The sequence below is a fragment of the Pseudorca crassidens genome, chromosome 7 (genome assembly GCF_039906515.1).
Source record: "Pseudorca crassidens isolate mPseCra1 chromosome 7, mPseCra1.hap1, whole genome shotgun sequence".
Taxonomy (NCBI): Eukaryota; Metazoa; Chordata; class Mammalia; order Artiodactyla; family Delphinidae; genus Pseudorca; species Pseudorca crassidens.
In genome coordinates, this window is record NC_090302.1 from 1,662,323 (window position 1) to 1,677,677 (window position 15,355).

Consider the following 15,355-nt stretch of genomic DNA (forward strand, 5'->3'; position numbering starts at 1 on the left):
CTCTGTCCGAGTGTGTCTTGGGCTCAAGCGACAGTAGCTCACGTGACCCTCACGGCTCTCCTCCAGGGCAGGTGGGCTCGCTCCCACTGTGTAGATGAGGAAACTGAGGCCCAGACAGCGTCAACAGCCCTGCCCAGGACCACACAGGCGAGCCGGGGTTGGGCCCTGACAGCCCCAGGCCTGTGCTCCCTACCCGAGAGAGCCCAGCTGTGCGTACCTGGGCCCACGCCAGGGCACCTTCTCCAGGCCCACCCTCGGGCCCTGGGCTCTGGGACCACTGTACCGTGGGCTTCGGAGACGCCAGCCAGAGCCCCCTGGTTGGAGAAAGCCCTGGGAGGCTGAGGTCGGCTCTGTGGGGCCCCTGGTCTCGGAGTCAGCAGCACCGGGGGTCAAGCTGTTTCTGTGCATCTCTATGCCTCAGCTTCCCCAGGGTATGAGCTCACAGTCCTGGATGGGAGTGGGCCATGTGTGGTGTGCCCACGCCACCAGACACCGCCTCCTCTGCCCTTGGGCAGGCCGACGGTTCCAGCAGGAGGAGCACCTGTCCTCCTTCTCTGGCTGGAGGTGGGCCCTGAGTGAGGTGGGGATGTGTCGGGAAAACCTCCACCGGAACCAGAGTGAGGGATGCTGGGAGACATGGAGAAGGTTCCAGAAGGCCACTGAAAAAGCACAAAATATAACAGTTTTCTGCATCGCGTTCCCCCCACCCCACCCTCCACCATTCCTCGGCATTTTGGTTTGTTTTAACGGCTCCCTTGAAAGATGACCTGCCTTCTGCCTGACCCTGGGTCAAAAGGACGTGGGCCGCATTCGTCACCGTAACCGCCGTGTCACCCTGATGGACGTGGCCATTAGCTTCTGTCAGTTACGAAGTCACAGCTGGGCTAAGGAGAGATGAGTTTGGGTTCAGAGGTCAGAGCCACAGGACTTGGGAATTGGATGAATTAGAAATTTGTTGTAGTTAACAAAAAATTAAATCACAATAGTTATAAAATATTCATCCATCCGGGCCGCAGGAAAACGAAGCCCGATATTTAATTTCAGATCGTAGCACCTCACTTTGCATTTTTTATCGTAGATTAGGTCTGCCCTGGAACTTCGACAGGGCACTTGGGCACTTCATCCATTTCCACAGATTAGAAATCCTCTCGTAAAAAAATTAATTGCCGTTAAACTGCTCCGTGGAAGAAAAAAATGTGCCCATCAGGACCCATTTATTGACCTGGACCCCTCTGGCGGGCTAATGAGGAAGCCAGTGATGGAGGGGCCTGGGGACGGGGGTGCCGAGAGGGGCCTGGCCAGCAGGTGGCCCCCTCCCTACCTGGTGTGGTCCCTGCCTAGGGCCCCGACCAAGGGAGTGAGGCCATTTTTTTTTTTAATATCTTTATTGGGGTATAGTTGCTTTACAATGGTGTGTGAGTTTCTGCTTTATAACAAAGTGAATCAGTTATACACATACACGTGTTCCCACATCTCTTCCCTCCTGCATCTCCCTCCCTCCCATCCTCCCTATCCCACCCCTCCAGGCGGTCACAAAGCACCGAGGAGTGAGGCCATTTTTATGCAGGACGCAGGACCCTCTCTGGGGAGCCCAACCCCCCAGGTCCCACTCATAGGTCGCATGTGGCAGGTGGGCAGTGCAGACTCAGTCCTGATCAGCAGATCCTGACCTTTCTGGGCAACTCCTGTAGTGAGCGTGACTGCTTTGCGTTTGCATCGTGGTGGCCTTGTGGGGAGACGCTTACAGATGGCGAAACTGAGGCACGGGGGAGTTGTCACTTGCCCGAGGCCAGTGGCTACGCAGGAGGAGCTGGGATTTAAACCCAGGTCTGGGACTCCTGAGACCTCACTCTTACCTTCCGGTGTCACCAGGGGCCTGGGGCGGAGGGCGTGGTCTCAGGGAGGGGCAAACGAGGGTGCCTTACAGCAGAGACCACCCACCTATCACACCCTGCCCCCTAGACACAGCACGTTCCCCAGCCCAGACCAGGAGGGACTTCAGCCATAGGCCTGAAGACAGAGCTCCTGCAAGGGGAAGGGTGGTACAGAGCCACGCCCCGAGGCCACGCTCCCAGAGGCCACGCCTCAGGAAGTACCCCCCAGGCCATGACCACGTCCCCATAAGCCACGCCCCTGGAACAGCTCTGCGGGACACACCCTTCCCTGGGCTAGCTCCTCCTACCCCGGAGATGCAGGCTGTGTAAGCGTGTGAGCTTACACATGTGTGTTTGTGAGCTCAAGGCCGGCGCTGCCTCTGCCGGGGCCCTTGTGGATGGGTTTGTTACGATGGTGGGGATGCTATTGGCATTTGGTGAGCGTAACGTGGGATTATGAAGTGAAACATGATGAATGATGTTTCTTATGTGACAGCATTTATTAAAGAAAGCTGGTTTGTGTGTGGGATGGGGTGACTGTTTCCACGCTCTCCGGGACCCCTTGTCCTGCTAACCTGACTGTCTTCCTTGAGTCCCCTCCCCTATCCCCGCTGAGTCTCACCAGTTTAAAAACAAATTAATTTTTTCTGGCTCAGAGCAAATGATCGGCCATAACATTGCCTTCCCCCTCGCCCTGTGTGAGCCCGGCTTGTGCTGGTGACTAGCGTTACTACTGGCCAGCCTTTACTGAGCGTGTGTGGTGTTCCTGGGCCTGTGTTGAATGTTTTACAGACAAATCTGAAGGGAGCACGTTTTATTACCCCCAAGGGTCAGAGAAATCAGGTCACGTTTCAAGGTCATCCTGGGACTCAGCCCTGCCAGGATGCTGGCTAATGGCTGGGGGTGTGGCCCAATCCCCAGAGGGGCTTGGACACGAGGGTTTCCGCCCCATCCCCTCCGGGAGTGTGTGAATTGGTCTCCTGGGTCTGCGTGGAGTCGCCAGCCTCCCTGTCTGGGCCAGCATCGGAGGGCCCTGGGCGCCTGGCTGTGTGTGCGTTTTCTCTTTAAGATTCTGAGTTGGTTGGTGTTTACGCTTGGAGAAAAGGACAAGCTCTGGTGAGGGTGCTGCTTGGGCCCCCTCCTTCCCTCCCTAGGCTTCCGCCTCGGCTCTGCTCCGCTCGGGGTGGCATCTGGAGTGTGGGCCTGAGGGAGAGACGCCCAGGAAGCAGTGGCATTGGGGTGCGGGCCCGGCACCTCTCTCCCAGCGACCCGTCAGACGCCCTCCAAACCCCCCACCAGACGGGGACTTTGGGGAGTCGCTCCGTTCAAAAGCCCAGGAAGAGGATTTCTGTCCCCGAGAGGCACCCTTTCGGCTCCCAGAAGGCAGGGCGCGGCCACCAGGCTTTCCTGACTCAGGGACTGCAGGACGGGAACCACAGCAGCTCCCGGGAGACGTGTCACCTCCCCCCGCGCCCCCCCCTTAGTTTTCACCACATTCAGAGGGGGTGGCTCTGCGCCAGGTGCCCAGGCTCAGCCTCAAGTCACCCGACGTGGCACCTGCCCCCAGAGGGCTCTGTGAGTGGATGATGGGTGCAGAACCAACGGGGCCTCAGGGAGAGGGGAGGGTCCGGCTCTGCTCCTCCTGAAGCCCTGCAGCTCTGGCCACCCCTGCGACTACCTGTCTTTGCAGGACACGGCAAGAAGTTGGGAGCTGGTGAGAGTTCCCCTGTCTGCCCCCGGCTGCCTAGATCAACCTCTGCCCGCAGCGCCCCGCAGGTGTCAACCAATGCTCCCCACCTGGCTTCCTGCCATCAGCCCGTGAACATCCAGGCTGCTATGGCCGTCCTTCGAGACCTCCACCAGCAAATCCAGGCCAGCCTGGAGCTGGCCCAGGGCCACCACCCAAGGCGAGGGCTGGAGCCGCGGGACCTGGCGGGGAGGAGGTGGCAGAGCCCCTGGAAGCCCCCAGACTTGCAGGGCTCCTGGAAGAGCCCTCGGGCCGTGACGGAGGGGGTGCCTGCGTCCAAGAGGGCTGGGAGCCTGCCCATGGCGCCGAGCTGGAGCGCCTCGGCCAGGTGGGAGTCCTATCCGCAGAGGACCTGGGCGGCCCAAGGACGAGATCCCTCCTTCCGGGGACCCGGGAGCCCCACGGAGAGGCTGAACTCCTTCCCTCAGCGGCCCTGGAGCGCCTCGGCCAGGCGGACCTCCTGTCCACCAAAGACCTGGGCGGCCCAAGGATGGGACCGCTCCCTCTGGAGGCCCGGGAGCACCCCTGAAAGATGGGGCCCCTTCCTGCAGCAGCCCCGGAGCACCTCGTCCGGGCAGGCTTGGGGTCTGCAGAGGGCCTGGACCTCTTGTGAAGACCGGGAGGGCCCCGCCCGAAGGCCCTGGAGCCCCGCCTTCACGCAGGGGCCCGACCCCCGGTGCCAGGGCAGGGGTCCACTGCTAACCCCCGCGGGGGCGAAGCTCACCTGGCCAAGGCCCAGCCAGGGTGCCCTTTGGAACATGCCTGGGAAGGAGAATGAGGTGCGACCCCCGCCGCCCTGCCCGAAGCCCCGGGGGCCCCTCCACAGCTCCGAGTCCCTGCGGGAGTTCATCCAGCAGAAGATGGAGCCCTGGTGGCAGCAGGCCCTAAAGGAAAAGGCCTCCGCCACGCAAGCGCTGGAGCTCAGAAACCAGAGGCTGCAGGGCGTCTACAGGAAGCAGAGGGAGGCCGTCCCCGTGGTCTCCCAGACGACGCCCGGCATCGTGACCTTCGTCCCGCATTCTGCACAGTCCGGGGTATGCACCAGCTCAGCCACCGGGGTCCCCCGGGGTCCCCTGGCTGTGGCAGGGCTCTGCAGGGACCCCACTGCCTCTGTCTCTGTCCCCAAAGAGGGGACCCCTGAGGGACCCAGCCTGAGACCCTTGTGGAGGCCGGGGCCAGCTCTGAGGCTGAGACAGGGCCTGGGGTCTTCTGGTCCAGCCTGGGCTCTGATGACGTCCTTCTCCTCTGCTTTAGGGCCTGGAAGCCACCGGGGGCCCAGGAGCACCTGTGCCGCAGTGGAGCAGGGTGACTTCCGGCATGGTGCTGGGGGACCAGGACGCCCCGGGCAGGTGGGTGTGCAGGGGCTGGGACTGCATTTCCCGGGGGGGCTCTCCCGGGCGGGGGGTCGCTCCCTCCGTCCAGAGCTGCACGGAGCCTGTGATCAGGGCTGCGTTAGTTTTCGCTGAGGTGAGCTTCCCGTCACGTTAGGTTAACGTTTATAAAGAAAACTATTCAGTGGCATTTGGCACATTCACAATATTGTGTAACCACCACTTCCATCTATTCCCCAAAAACATTTCATCACCCTGAAAGGAAACCCGTCCCCATTAGCAGTCACTCCCCGGTCTGCCGTCCATCTGTGTGTATGCATTCACCTGTTCTGATGTCTCGTGTCAGTGGAATCATATAGCATGGGGCCATTGTGCCAGGCTTCTTTCCCTGAGCGAGTTTTCTAGGTTCGTCCACGTTGTGGCCTGTGCAGGACTTCCTTCCTTGTCATGGCCGAGTAATACTCCACTGTACGATCTCCAGGTTCGTCCACGTTGTGGCCTGTGCAGGACTTCCTTCCTTGTCATGGCCGAGTAATACTCCACTGTACGATCTCCAGGTTCGTCCACGTTGCGGCCTGTGCAGGACTTCCTTCCTTGTCATGGCCGAGTAATACTCCACTGTACGATCTCCAGGTTCGTCCACGTTGCGGCCTGTGCAGGACTTCCTTCCTTGTCATGGCCGAGTAATACTCCACTGTACGATCTCCAGGTTCGTCCACGTTGCGGCCTGTGCAGGACTTCCTTCCTTGTCATGGCCGAGTAATACTCCACTGTATGATCTCCAGGTTCGTCCACGTTGCGGCCTGTGCAGGACTTCCTTCCTTGTCATGGCCGAGTCATACTCCACTGTACGATCTCCAGGTTCGTCCACGTTGCGGCCTGTGCAGGACTTCCTTCCTTGTCATGGCCGAGTCATACTCCACTGCACGATCTCCCACGTGTTGCCTACCAGGGGCAGCTGATGGACTTGTGTGCTGTTCCCCCTTTTGGCTGCTGTGAGTGGAATGTCTGAGCGCCTGTTTTCGGCTCTCTGGTGCACGCACCCAGGAGTGGCATTGCCGGGTTGTGTGGGCTCCATATTTAACTGGTGGAGGAACTGCCAGGCTGTTTCTGGCAGTGGCCGCACCGTTTTGCATTCCCACAGCAGTGCACGGGAAATCCAGTTTCTCCCTGTCTTCACCAACACTTATTTTCTGGGTTTGTTTTCTTTTCCCTTGCATTCGTTTTTGCTCTGTTTTCACTGCCGTGTGTTTTCATTTTTCTGGGGCAACTGTCCAGGAGGCCACTCCCCGAGCAGCATCTTGAAGTGCAGGGTGGGAGACCTTCCCCCACTTTGCTGGGGGAGTTGAGTGTCCAGGCTCCCTAGAGGCTGGCCTTCCCAGCTCTTGCCCTCGCGGCGAAGGGCTCCGGGGAGTGCCCCGTGGGCTCCAGGCCAGTGCCAGCCACTTCCTGGCCACCTGCCCAATAAAGGAGGGGGAACTCACAGCCAGGCTCCTAGGGTATCATCCGCCCATGGCTAGGGGGAGGAGCTGGCCCAGAGGCTAAAGACAGGGGTCCCCACAAGATGCCGCCCACCGGGAGCTTCCTGCCCTGGGCTCGCTCTGAGCCTGGCTCCTGCATGGGTCTTTGGCAGCCAGAGTTCTGGGAGGGGGCTTTGGGCTGAACCCTTTGGAGCTCAGCGCCCACCCCTCTTTGCAGCCCCTCGACCCCCCACCCGTCCACCTCGGTGGGATGGACACCCTCCCCTGGCCCCTGGCTCCTGGAAATTGCCCTCTCTGGATCCTTTTTGTTTCATTTGTCTTTAAAGTGCGCACTCCTCCCCAAGATTCCAGGTCCACAGGGCTGCCCAGGGGTGTGCGTTGTTTTTTAACTTTTTAAAGTTGACATCTGATCATATCCAGACGAGGGCGCAGGTCCTAGGTGTGCAGTTCAGTGAATGCTCGCACGCTGAGCACGTGTGTAACCTGCACTGGGGCTGAGAAACCGCTCACACCCGAGGGCAGCCCCCCGCCGTGGGAAATGCTGGCAGGGGCTCCTGCCTGTCGGGCTCCTTCTGCTGGGCACGATGCTGGAGGGGGGGCTATCTCTGTGGTGGAGGAGGCTGCAGGTCCTTCATCGTGCTTCACTCTGTCCTTTTTTTTTTTTTCCACTTAAAAAAATTGTGGTAAAATACACATGACAAAATTGTAAAATTTTGTTAAGATCATAAAATCTTAAGCAGTTTTAAGGGCACAGTTCAGGGGCATTACGTACATTCACACTGCTGTGCAAACATCACTACTATCATCTCCAGGACTTTCTCATCTTCAGTTTCACAAACTGAAACTCTGTCCCTGTGAAACACTCGCTCCCCATCCCCCACCGCCCAGCCCGGGGCCCCACCGTCCTACTTTCTGTCTCTATGAATCTGATTCCTTCTGGGACCCTTTTGTGACTGGCCTGTTTCACTCAGCATGACATTTTCGAGGTTCATCCATGTTGTAGCCTATTTCAGAATTTCTTTCCTTCTTAAGGCTGAATGCTATTCCATTGTATGGATGGATCCCACCTTGTTTATTCATTCGTCTGTTCATGGACACTTGGGTTGCTTCTGCCTTTTGGTTGTGAATGGTGTTGCTGTGAACATAGGTATGCAAACATCTCTTCAAGCCCCTGCTTCCAATTCTGTGCGATATGTACCCAGCATTAGAATTGCTGGGTCATATGAGAATTCTGTGTTTACTTTTTGAGGAACCTCCATACGGTTTTCCATTTTATATTCCACCAACTGCACACGAGGGTTCCAACTTCTCCACGTACCTGTCAACACTTGTTCTTTTCTTTTTCTTTAGTAGTGCTCATCCTAAAGGGTGTAAGGTGGTATCTCATCGTGGCTTTTTAAAAATTTATTTATTTGGCTGCACTGGGTCTTAGTTGTGGCATGCGGGATCTTTAGTTGCGGCATGCGGGATCTAGTTCCCCAACCAGGGATCAGACTCGGGCCCCCTGCATTGGGAGCACGGAGTCTTACCCACTGGACCACCAGGGAAGTCCCTCACTGTGGCTTTCATTTGCATTTCCCTAATTATTAGTGATGTTTAGCATCTTTTCATATGCTTCTTGGCCATTTGTATGTCTTCTTTGGAGAAACGTCTATTCAAGTCGTTGCCTGTTTTTTCATTAGGTTATTTGGGTTTTTGTTGTCGTTGAGTTGTAGGAGATATACTCGGGGAGTAATCTCTGATCAGATCTGGGTTTGTAAATGTTTTCTCTCATTCTGTAGGTTGTCTTTTCATTCTGTTGATTGGGTCTTTTGATGCATGTAAGTTCTTAATTTTGAAGTAGCCCGGTTTATCTATTTTTTTCTTTTTCTTGTTACCAGTGCTCTTGGTGCCGTATCCAAGAAATCATTGCCAGCCATCCTCCTCCTTTCTAACAGCCACGTGTGGTCTGCCCTATGGATGCCCCATAATCGCCCCCTGGTCATAAGTTGACGCAGTGAATAGACTCTGGACCTGGCACAGAAGCTGCAGCTATGCGCATCCCTGCACATGCGTGTTTCCCACGCGCCTGGAGAGGGTGCCCTAGGGCTGACCGTCTTCCCCTCTCTCCCTGCAGCTTCTGCCTGTGTTTGAACAGAGCCTTGAACCCGGCCGAAACTCTGGAGGTGGGAGGCCCCCGAGATGGCTGGGAGGGCGCCCCCCTGCTGACGTCGGCCAGTTCTTCCCTGGGCCCCCTGCAACTCCAGGACCTGACCAGCCACTGCTCAAGCCCGGGGCTGTGCATCTGCCTGGACCCCGAGGAGTCCGAACGCCTGGGCGCGCCAGGCCCCCTGCACTTCCGGTACAAGCAGGCTCGGCTGCAGGCCCTGGAGACCATGGCCAACGTCCTGAAGCAGCGAATCGACGTCCTGACCGACAGGCTGAGCAGGTCCGAGGCGACGGACGCAGCGGGGGGGCCCGTCCCAGGCCCGCCGCCCTCGAGCTCCAGCACGCCAGCCTGCCCCAGAGCCCTGGTGCCCAGCGTGGGCGGAGGGGCACCCTGGGACTGGGCGGGCATGCGGGCCAGGCCGCTTCTCTCTACCACCTGCTTCCCGGACACTGAGACGCTGCCCTGGAGCCCTGGCTGGGAACGGCTGCAGAGCGTCAGCCCGAGGGGCCACCAGGCCAGCAAGCCCCAAGGTAGGGCCGGCCCCGGGGCCGCAGATGACCACCTGCCCTGTCGGTGGCCAGGGGGACCCCACTTTCTCCCTGCCTCTGGGTTTCTTCTCCTGAAAGGGGCGGGGGTACATTGACAAGACCACAGCAATTGTCCCTCTGCAGCTGTTGTCACCATCTTGCCTCTGGCTGGGGGAGGGGTGGGGCCTGGTCCTGAGCCTGACGTGCCCACCACCTCTCTGCCTCCTGCAGAGGGGCAAGAAAGCAGGACCAGGGTCCCTCCTGCCAGGGGGTGGGGGCCCCGTCCTCACTCCCCACCGACCAGCTTACCGGCACCCGTCTCTCCAAAGGTTTCATGGAGGATGGGCGCTCGGAGCGGGACAAGAGGCAGGCGAGAACCCTGGCTTCCTTGCAGACCCTCAGCCCCTTTGCAGGGAGGTAAGCCTGGGCGCCACTCCTGAGCAGCCTTGTGCCCCCAGGGTGGGTGCCGCCAGGGTGGGTGCCGCCAGGGTGGGTGCCCCCAGGGTGGGTGCCGCCGGCCCGTGGCAGAGCCCGTACAGGTCCAGTGACATTCCTTCTGACCCGCCCGGGGAGAGGTGCTGGCCTCGGACGCCTCTGGCGGGGCTGTGCACAGTGGGCCATGCGGAAACACTCGGCCAGGCGTCCTGTGCGGCTGGCAGGCTGGTTGTGTCTGGGGGACACGGAGACAGGCAGCCCTCCATCCGGTCGGTGGCCCATGTCGAGTTCTCAGGACCACCCGTCCACAGCCCCTTGCACCTTCTCGTGGCTTCCGTCTCCAGCACTGGCCTCCTCTGGGGTCACTTCACACAGGTCCCTTTGCACGGGCCCAATTACAGACAGATGACCGGCCCGGGGCAGGGGCACTTGCGGCCAGCCCCACCTGGGCCTGCAGTGTGGCCTCAGTAGCTACCACCCAGGGCCAGCCACTCTCCTGGGGACCTTCTGCTGTTCCAGGCCTCAGCCCAGGCTCCCAGAGTCTCGGCCAGCCTCCCCCTGAGGTCCAGCTACTGTCACTCCCTGTTCTCTCTGTTCTCCGGCTCATTTCCCCCCAGCAGCCAGTGACCCTGCTCTGTACCCCCAGCCCCTCCAGGAGGGGGCGTCCTCCAGCCCGGGGCAGGTTTTGTCCACAAAGGCTCCAAAGGTTGGGCTGCGCAGGGGAGCTGCCTTCTTGTCACCTGGCCTTCCCTGAGCAGCTGTGGCCCCCAGTCTTCCCAGGATTCGGGGACAGGCTTGTCTCCTTCTGCAAGGACACACCCCTCTCCCGCCCCCAAGAACTGTTCCTTCTGCCACATCGCCTGCCTGTCTGCCCAGGGGTTCCTGCAGGCGCGGGTCCCCAGCCCCGCCCACCTCCTTCCTTGGCACCTGCACCAGGAGGTTGTCAGACACCCCTGGCCCCCTCCCCTCTCCGTCCTGGGGCTGAAGCGCCGGGGGGCAGCCGTCCCTGCCTGGCCCCCACGCAGGCCCTCCCTGCTTGCCCGCTCACCTTGTGCGTCCTCCGGGACTCCAGGCTCGACAGCTCAGAACTGGGGCGGGGGAGGGGGGTCCAGAGGGGGACAGGCCAGTGGATGGTCTCCGGGGGGCTGGCCTTGGCTCGTTGCCAGTATCGGCCAGAGCCCGATGCCGGGGGCTTCTCACCGCCCCCTTCACCCGGTCTGTCCCGGGCTTGCTGCCCTCGTATGTGCGGCTGCCCTAGGGCCTCCGGGGGTCAGTGCAGATCCCAGGTCTGTGCTTAAAGCTGGTGGCCTTGAGCATGTTCACGGCCCCCCAGCCTCAGAGCCCCCCCTTGGAGATGGGAGGTGGCCCTGAATCCACCCTGATTCCCCCAGCCCTGCCTCACCCTCCCTCCCGTCCCCCAGCCCCTCCCCTGCCCAGCCTCAGCGCAGTTACTGAAACTGAATTGTTGACACCGGTAGGGGTCAGCATCGGGCTGGACTTCACGTCCTCTGCGCCTACCCCCCCATCCTGCTCCCCGTCTAGAGCTTGAGAAGGGGAGACGGGTGGGAGAATTCTCCAGAGGTTACTTTCGGTGCCCTAGGCTCTAAGGTGAACAGCCTACAGCTGTGTGTCCCGCTGCTGGACAGCCAGCAAGGTCCCTGGGGCTCAGGCCCAGAAGGTGTCAAAGCCGAGGGGTGTTTGGGACCTTCCCACCAGGGGCACTGTGTCTCCCTCCCCACCTCAGCCTGACCAGGCCGGGAGAGACAGGAGGAGGTGGAAGTCGTTCAGAGCCGTGCCCTGGGCGTCCCAGCACCCTTGGAGCCAGGGATCAGGGCCCAGGGGCTGGCTGGGCCTCTCAGGCCTCCGGAAGGCACCTGGCCCGGCCCAGTCTTCTAAACTAGCAGTCTCCACTCACTGCTTCACGGGGCTGCTTTGCTGCCGTGCCTCTGGTCACCTCCCTCGCTGCCCGAGTGAGTCCAAGGATGCAGGTCACAGCTCTCCTCTCCAGGGTCTGGCCCGTCCTGCCACCTCTCAGGCCAGTTCCTGAGTCGGGGTGGGTCTCCTCCACCGAGTCCTTTCCCTGCTGGGGCCACAGTGCTCAGTGGCCAGGTGGGGGCCAAGCTTGTTAACCAGCATCATGCGGTGAGGACACCAGGGTTTCCCACCCCCCCATGGGGCTTGGGCCCCTGAGGCCCAGTCCACCCCAGCGTCTCTGGAAGGAAGGACAGAGGAGTGTGTGCCCCAGCTGTGTGCCTGCCGTCACCCCGCAGGCCTCCCTGCACCTCATGCAGTGCTTGCAGCAACCCTGAGGGATGTGTGCTCATCCCCATTTTACAGATGGGGAAGCTGAGGCTGGCAGAGGAGAATTGACCTTGCCCAGGATCACGTAGCCTGGGGGAGGACAAGCCAAGTTTCAGACCCAGGGCATGGACTCCAGAGCCCCCAGTTTTTCTGCTACACCCGTTCCCTGGCCAGTGGTTCTCAAACTGTTCCCTGGGGACTCGTTAGAAATGTAGAGTGCCCGGCCCATCCCAGCCCGCCTGAATCTGCTATGCTGGGGGTGGGCCCAGTGATCAGGCGATTCTGATGCTCACTGAAGTTTGAGAATCACTGCCCTAGAGAATCTAGACCAGTGGTCAGCAAGCCACAGCCCTCTAGACCCACCGCCGGTCTTTGTAAATAAAGTTTTATTGGCACACAGCCATGCTCATCATTTACATAATGAGTGTGGCTGCTTTCCTGCTACAAAGGCAGAGCTGAGTGGTTTCCACGGAGACAAAGACCGTGTGGCCTGCGTCTGTTCCTCTGTGGGAAATGTTTGCCGTCCCTGCTCTAGACAATTGAGGGAGAATGGCTTGTGGACCAATGACATTCCCTTTAAGTAGCCTTGGAGGACGCAGCTCCTTCCTGCCCTTTGTTGATCCCAGGTGGGGGTTGTAGCATCCTAAGTTCTGGGTTGGGAAGGAGGGAGCTAAGAGTCCCCCTGTCTCCATGATTACGCATTCCTGGAGCAGCCCCTGCTGCCCCTGCCTCTAGGAACCCACCCCTGACCATCGGAGCCCACGGTCAGCGCTCCTGCCCCAGCATCCCTGGGGTCATTCTAGGATCAGCCCCTGGGCCCATCCCTCACCTCCTCAGCATCTCTCGTCTGGGCCGCAGGGCCGCTCCCTCTTCCTGGAACAGTCTTTTCACGCCATCTCGCCGGCAGGCCTGCGAGCTGTAGGGTAGGGGCGGGGTGGTGGGTCACCTGGGAAGAACAGCAGGTGCTCAGCGAACACCTGTGGGGCTGGAGGAGGGCCCACCTCCATGGTCTGCAGGTGTGGCCGGTGTCTTCAGTCACCCAAGGGCATCCTGGGTCACTCGGTGCAGGAGGGACAGCCACGTGTGCTGATGAGGCATGAAGTGAGGCGGGCTGTCGGCACAGCTCGTCCGAGCCCGTCACACACACCTGGGCTGCACAGTCATCTGTGCCCCAAGCCCCTAATCCGGGCAGCTGCAGCCCATCTGTGCCCGGCAGCTCTCCCACCCCACCTGGACTGCTGCCCTCTCGGGGGGGCCCAAGGCCACGCCTTCCTCCTTCTCCTGTGGCGGATGTGCTGGGCAGCCCCGGGTGAGGCTGAGCTCGCCCTGATGGAGGGCAGGTCTCTGAGTCTAACTGGACCAGTTTGACCCCGGCCTCCTTGGTCATCCGGCCAGCTCAGGCCCCTCTGTGGACAGGGCAGCAGTGCCGGCGCGAGAAGATGGTCCTGAGGCTTAGAGCTAAGATGTGGGCCCTGCTCCACTCTGGGCCTGGTGGACAGTCCTCCTTAGCAGATGGCCGAGGGGACAGAGGCAGAGGACATGCCCCATGCCCGTCACTGCCAGAGCAGACCCAGGGCAGGTGAGGGCTTCCGGGCGAAGGGCGCTCTGGTGCTGGCCCCAGCGCCGATGGCGACCGTGGACGCCGAGCGCTCCTGCTGGGCGCTGGTCCCCCTGGGTCCGAGTGCAGAGCCCTGAGTCGCCGCTCACAGACCAGGCCCCGCCTGCTCGCCACTGCCCTCCTGGCCCTCTGGTCCTTTGGCCCTTGGGTCTCCCTGGCCACTGGGTCTGCAGGAGAGCCCAGATTACCACCCCTCCCCGCCCAGCCCTCAGCTGTCTCCTGCCTCGAGGATGTTCGCTGCTCACACAGGTGTTTGTGTGTCCCCAGCTCACTCGGGGCGCCAGACCCCCGCTGCGGCTCCCTGCGGCTGGAAGAGATGCGGTCGGCCAGAGGGGCGGGCTTGGTCACGCCCTTGACCCTCCGGAGCTGCGGTAAGGGCGAGCCCGTGGACAGGCCCTGGGCCGGCTGGTCGGGTGGCCAGGGAGATCCGCTGGGGACCCGCTCCACGGCCTGATGCTCGGCCAGGTTCTGCGGGTGTAGAAAGATGCTTTTCTACGTGGAGAGCGTCCACGCGTCAGTATTAAAGTTTTCTGGAGGCTCTCAGGGCCCAGCCTCTTGCTGTGTTCTCTCGCCATCCATGCTTCTGTTGTGAGTTTGCTCCCCCGAGAGTCAACGGCTTGTCTCATCAACGGCTCTGCTCCCGGGGCCCAGCCTTCTGCCTTCTCCTTTGAGCCGAAGGGTTTTTCCCCCGTTATAGCAGAGGAGGCTTGCCCAGGGCCCCAGGGCTGGTGCATAGCCAGGGCCGGGGCAGGGGCTGCTCCCGCCTGGAGCCCTCCTGGGTTCAGGCCTTCTTCGTGGCAGCAGGCCGGGCCTAAGCCCCAGCGTGTGCGGAGCGGGGCCTGGGCTGGACTGTGGGACGCTGTGTCCAGTGGGGGCTCAGGGAGGGGCAGCTGGAGGTCCCTGGCACGGTGCTGGGGACCGAGCACCTGCTCTGAAAGGCTTGGGATGTGACTTGCCGTTTAAGCCTCATTTTCCAGTTGGTTTTTTTCAAAAGTTTTAAGAGCGGGAATAAAAACATGCTCACGTCTGTCTGTAGGAGAATCGGGTACTGCAGGTGCCTTCGGAACAAACCCCCAACCCCTGCTCCGCTCAGGAGTGGCCCCAGATAAAACCTGCACCTCCTTACAGGGCCGGCTGGAGTCGCCCATCTCACAGGGTGGGCAGTGAGGCGTGTGGGGTCAGTGGCCTGCGAAAGGCCCGGGGGCAGTTAGAAGCCCCGGGTTTCCCCCTGGTGTCTGGGTGAGGGGAAGGGAGGGAGGAATTTCAGCCCTGGGCTCTGGCGTCCCGCAGACCTGGGGTTGCAGCACGGGATGTGGCAGACCCCTCGTGGACGAGCAGCTTCCCCAGGGGCTGCCCGGCAGCGGCCTCCCTGACAGACGCCTGCCCCTCCCTGGAAGACAGAGGGCCCTCAGGCCAGGCAGCGGGGGGCTGGGGCCAAAGCCCTCAAGGGGCTGCCAGAACCCTCCTGCAGACCAGGCTTCCTCAAGCCCACCGGGGTGGGGCATATGTGTGCTGTTGGACACGTGCACGTGCATGTGTGTACGCGTGTGTGTGTGTGTGTGTGTGTAGAAGGGGCCCCGGGTCCTCTGAGGCAGGGGGCTCTGTGCCACCACATCCCCCTGCCCCTCGCTCTGGGAGACTTTCCCAGCATGGGGAGGGGCTGCTGGGGAGCCCCCTGGTTTCTTGGTTCATCTTCCCTGTGCTCAGAACAAGCTCGCTGAACACCTGCTGAACCTGGCACTGACTGGGCACCAGGCCATGCCCTCAAGGTGCCTGCCTTTTGGGGAGGGTGGGGCAGGTGGTCAGAAGACACACGTTACAACACATAGCACGTCAGATCCTGGCCAATAAGTGCCCAAGGGGAGAATCTACCCCGAAGAGGGTAGACATTT

General features: G+C 60.8%; 1 protein-coding gene across 1 annotated transcript in view; it reads left to right on the plus strand.

The window, feature by feature from the left end:
• The window catches only part of CCDC187 (coiled-coil domain containing 187), a 52,968-nt gene that overhangs the window by 19,293 nt on the left and 18,320 nt on the right, over window positions 1–15,355 (plus strand). Inside the window, 7 exon segments of the mRNA XM_067745448.1 lie at window positions 1,905–1,916; window positions 2,944–3,069; window positions 3,565–4,655; window positions 4,876–4,970; window positions 8,550–9,112; window positions 9,439–9,526; window positions 13,731–13,911. Of these exon segments, the coding sequence (XP_067601549.1) occupies window positions 1,905–1,916; window positions 2,944–3,069; window positions 3,565–4,655; window positions 4,876–4,970; window positions 8,550–9,112; window positions 9,439–9,526; window positions 13,731–13,911 (2,156 nt within the window).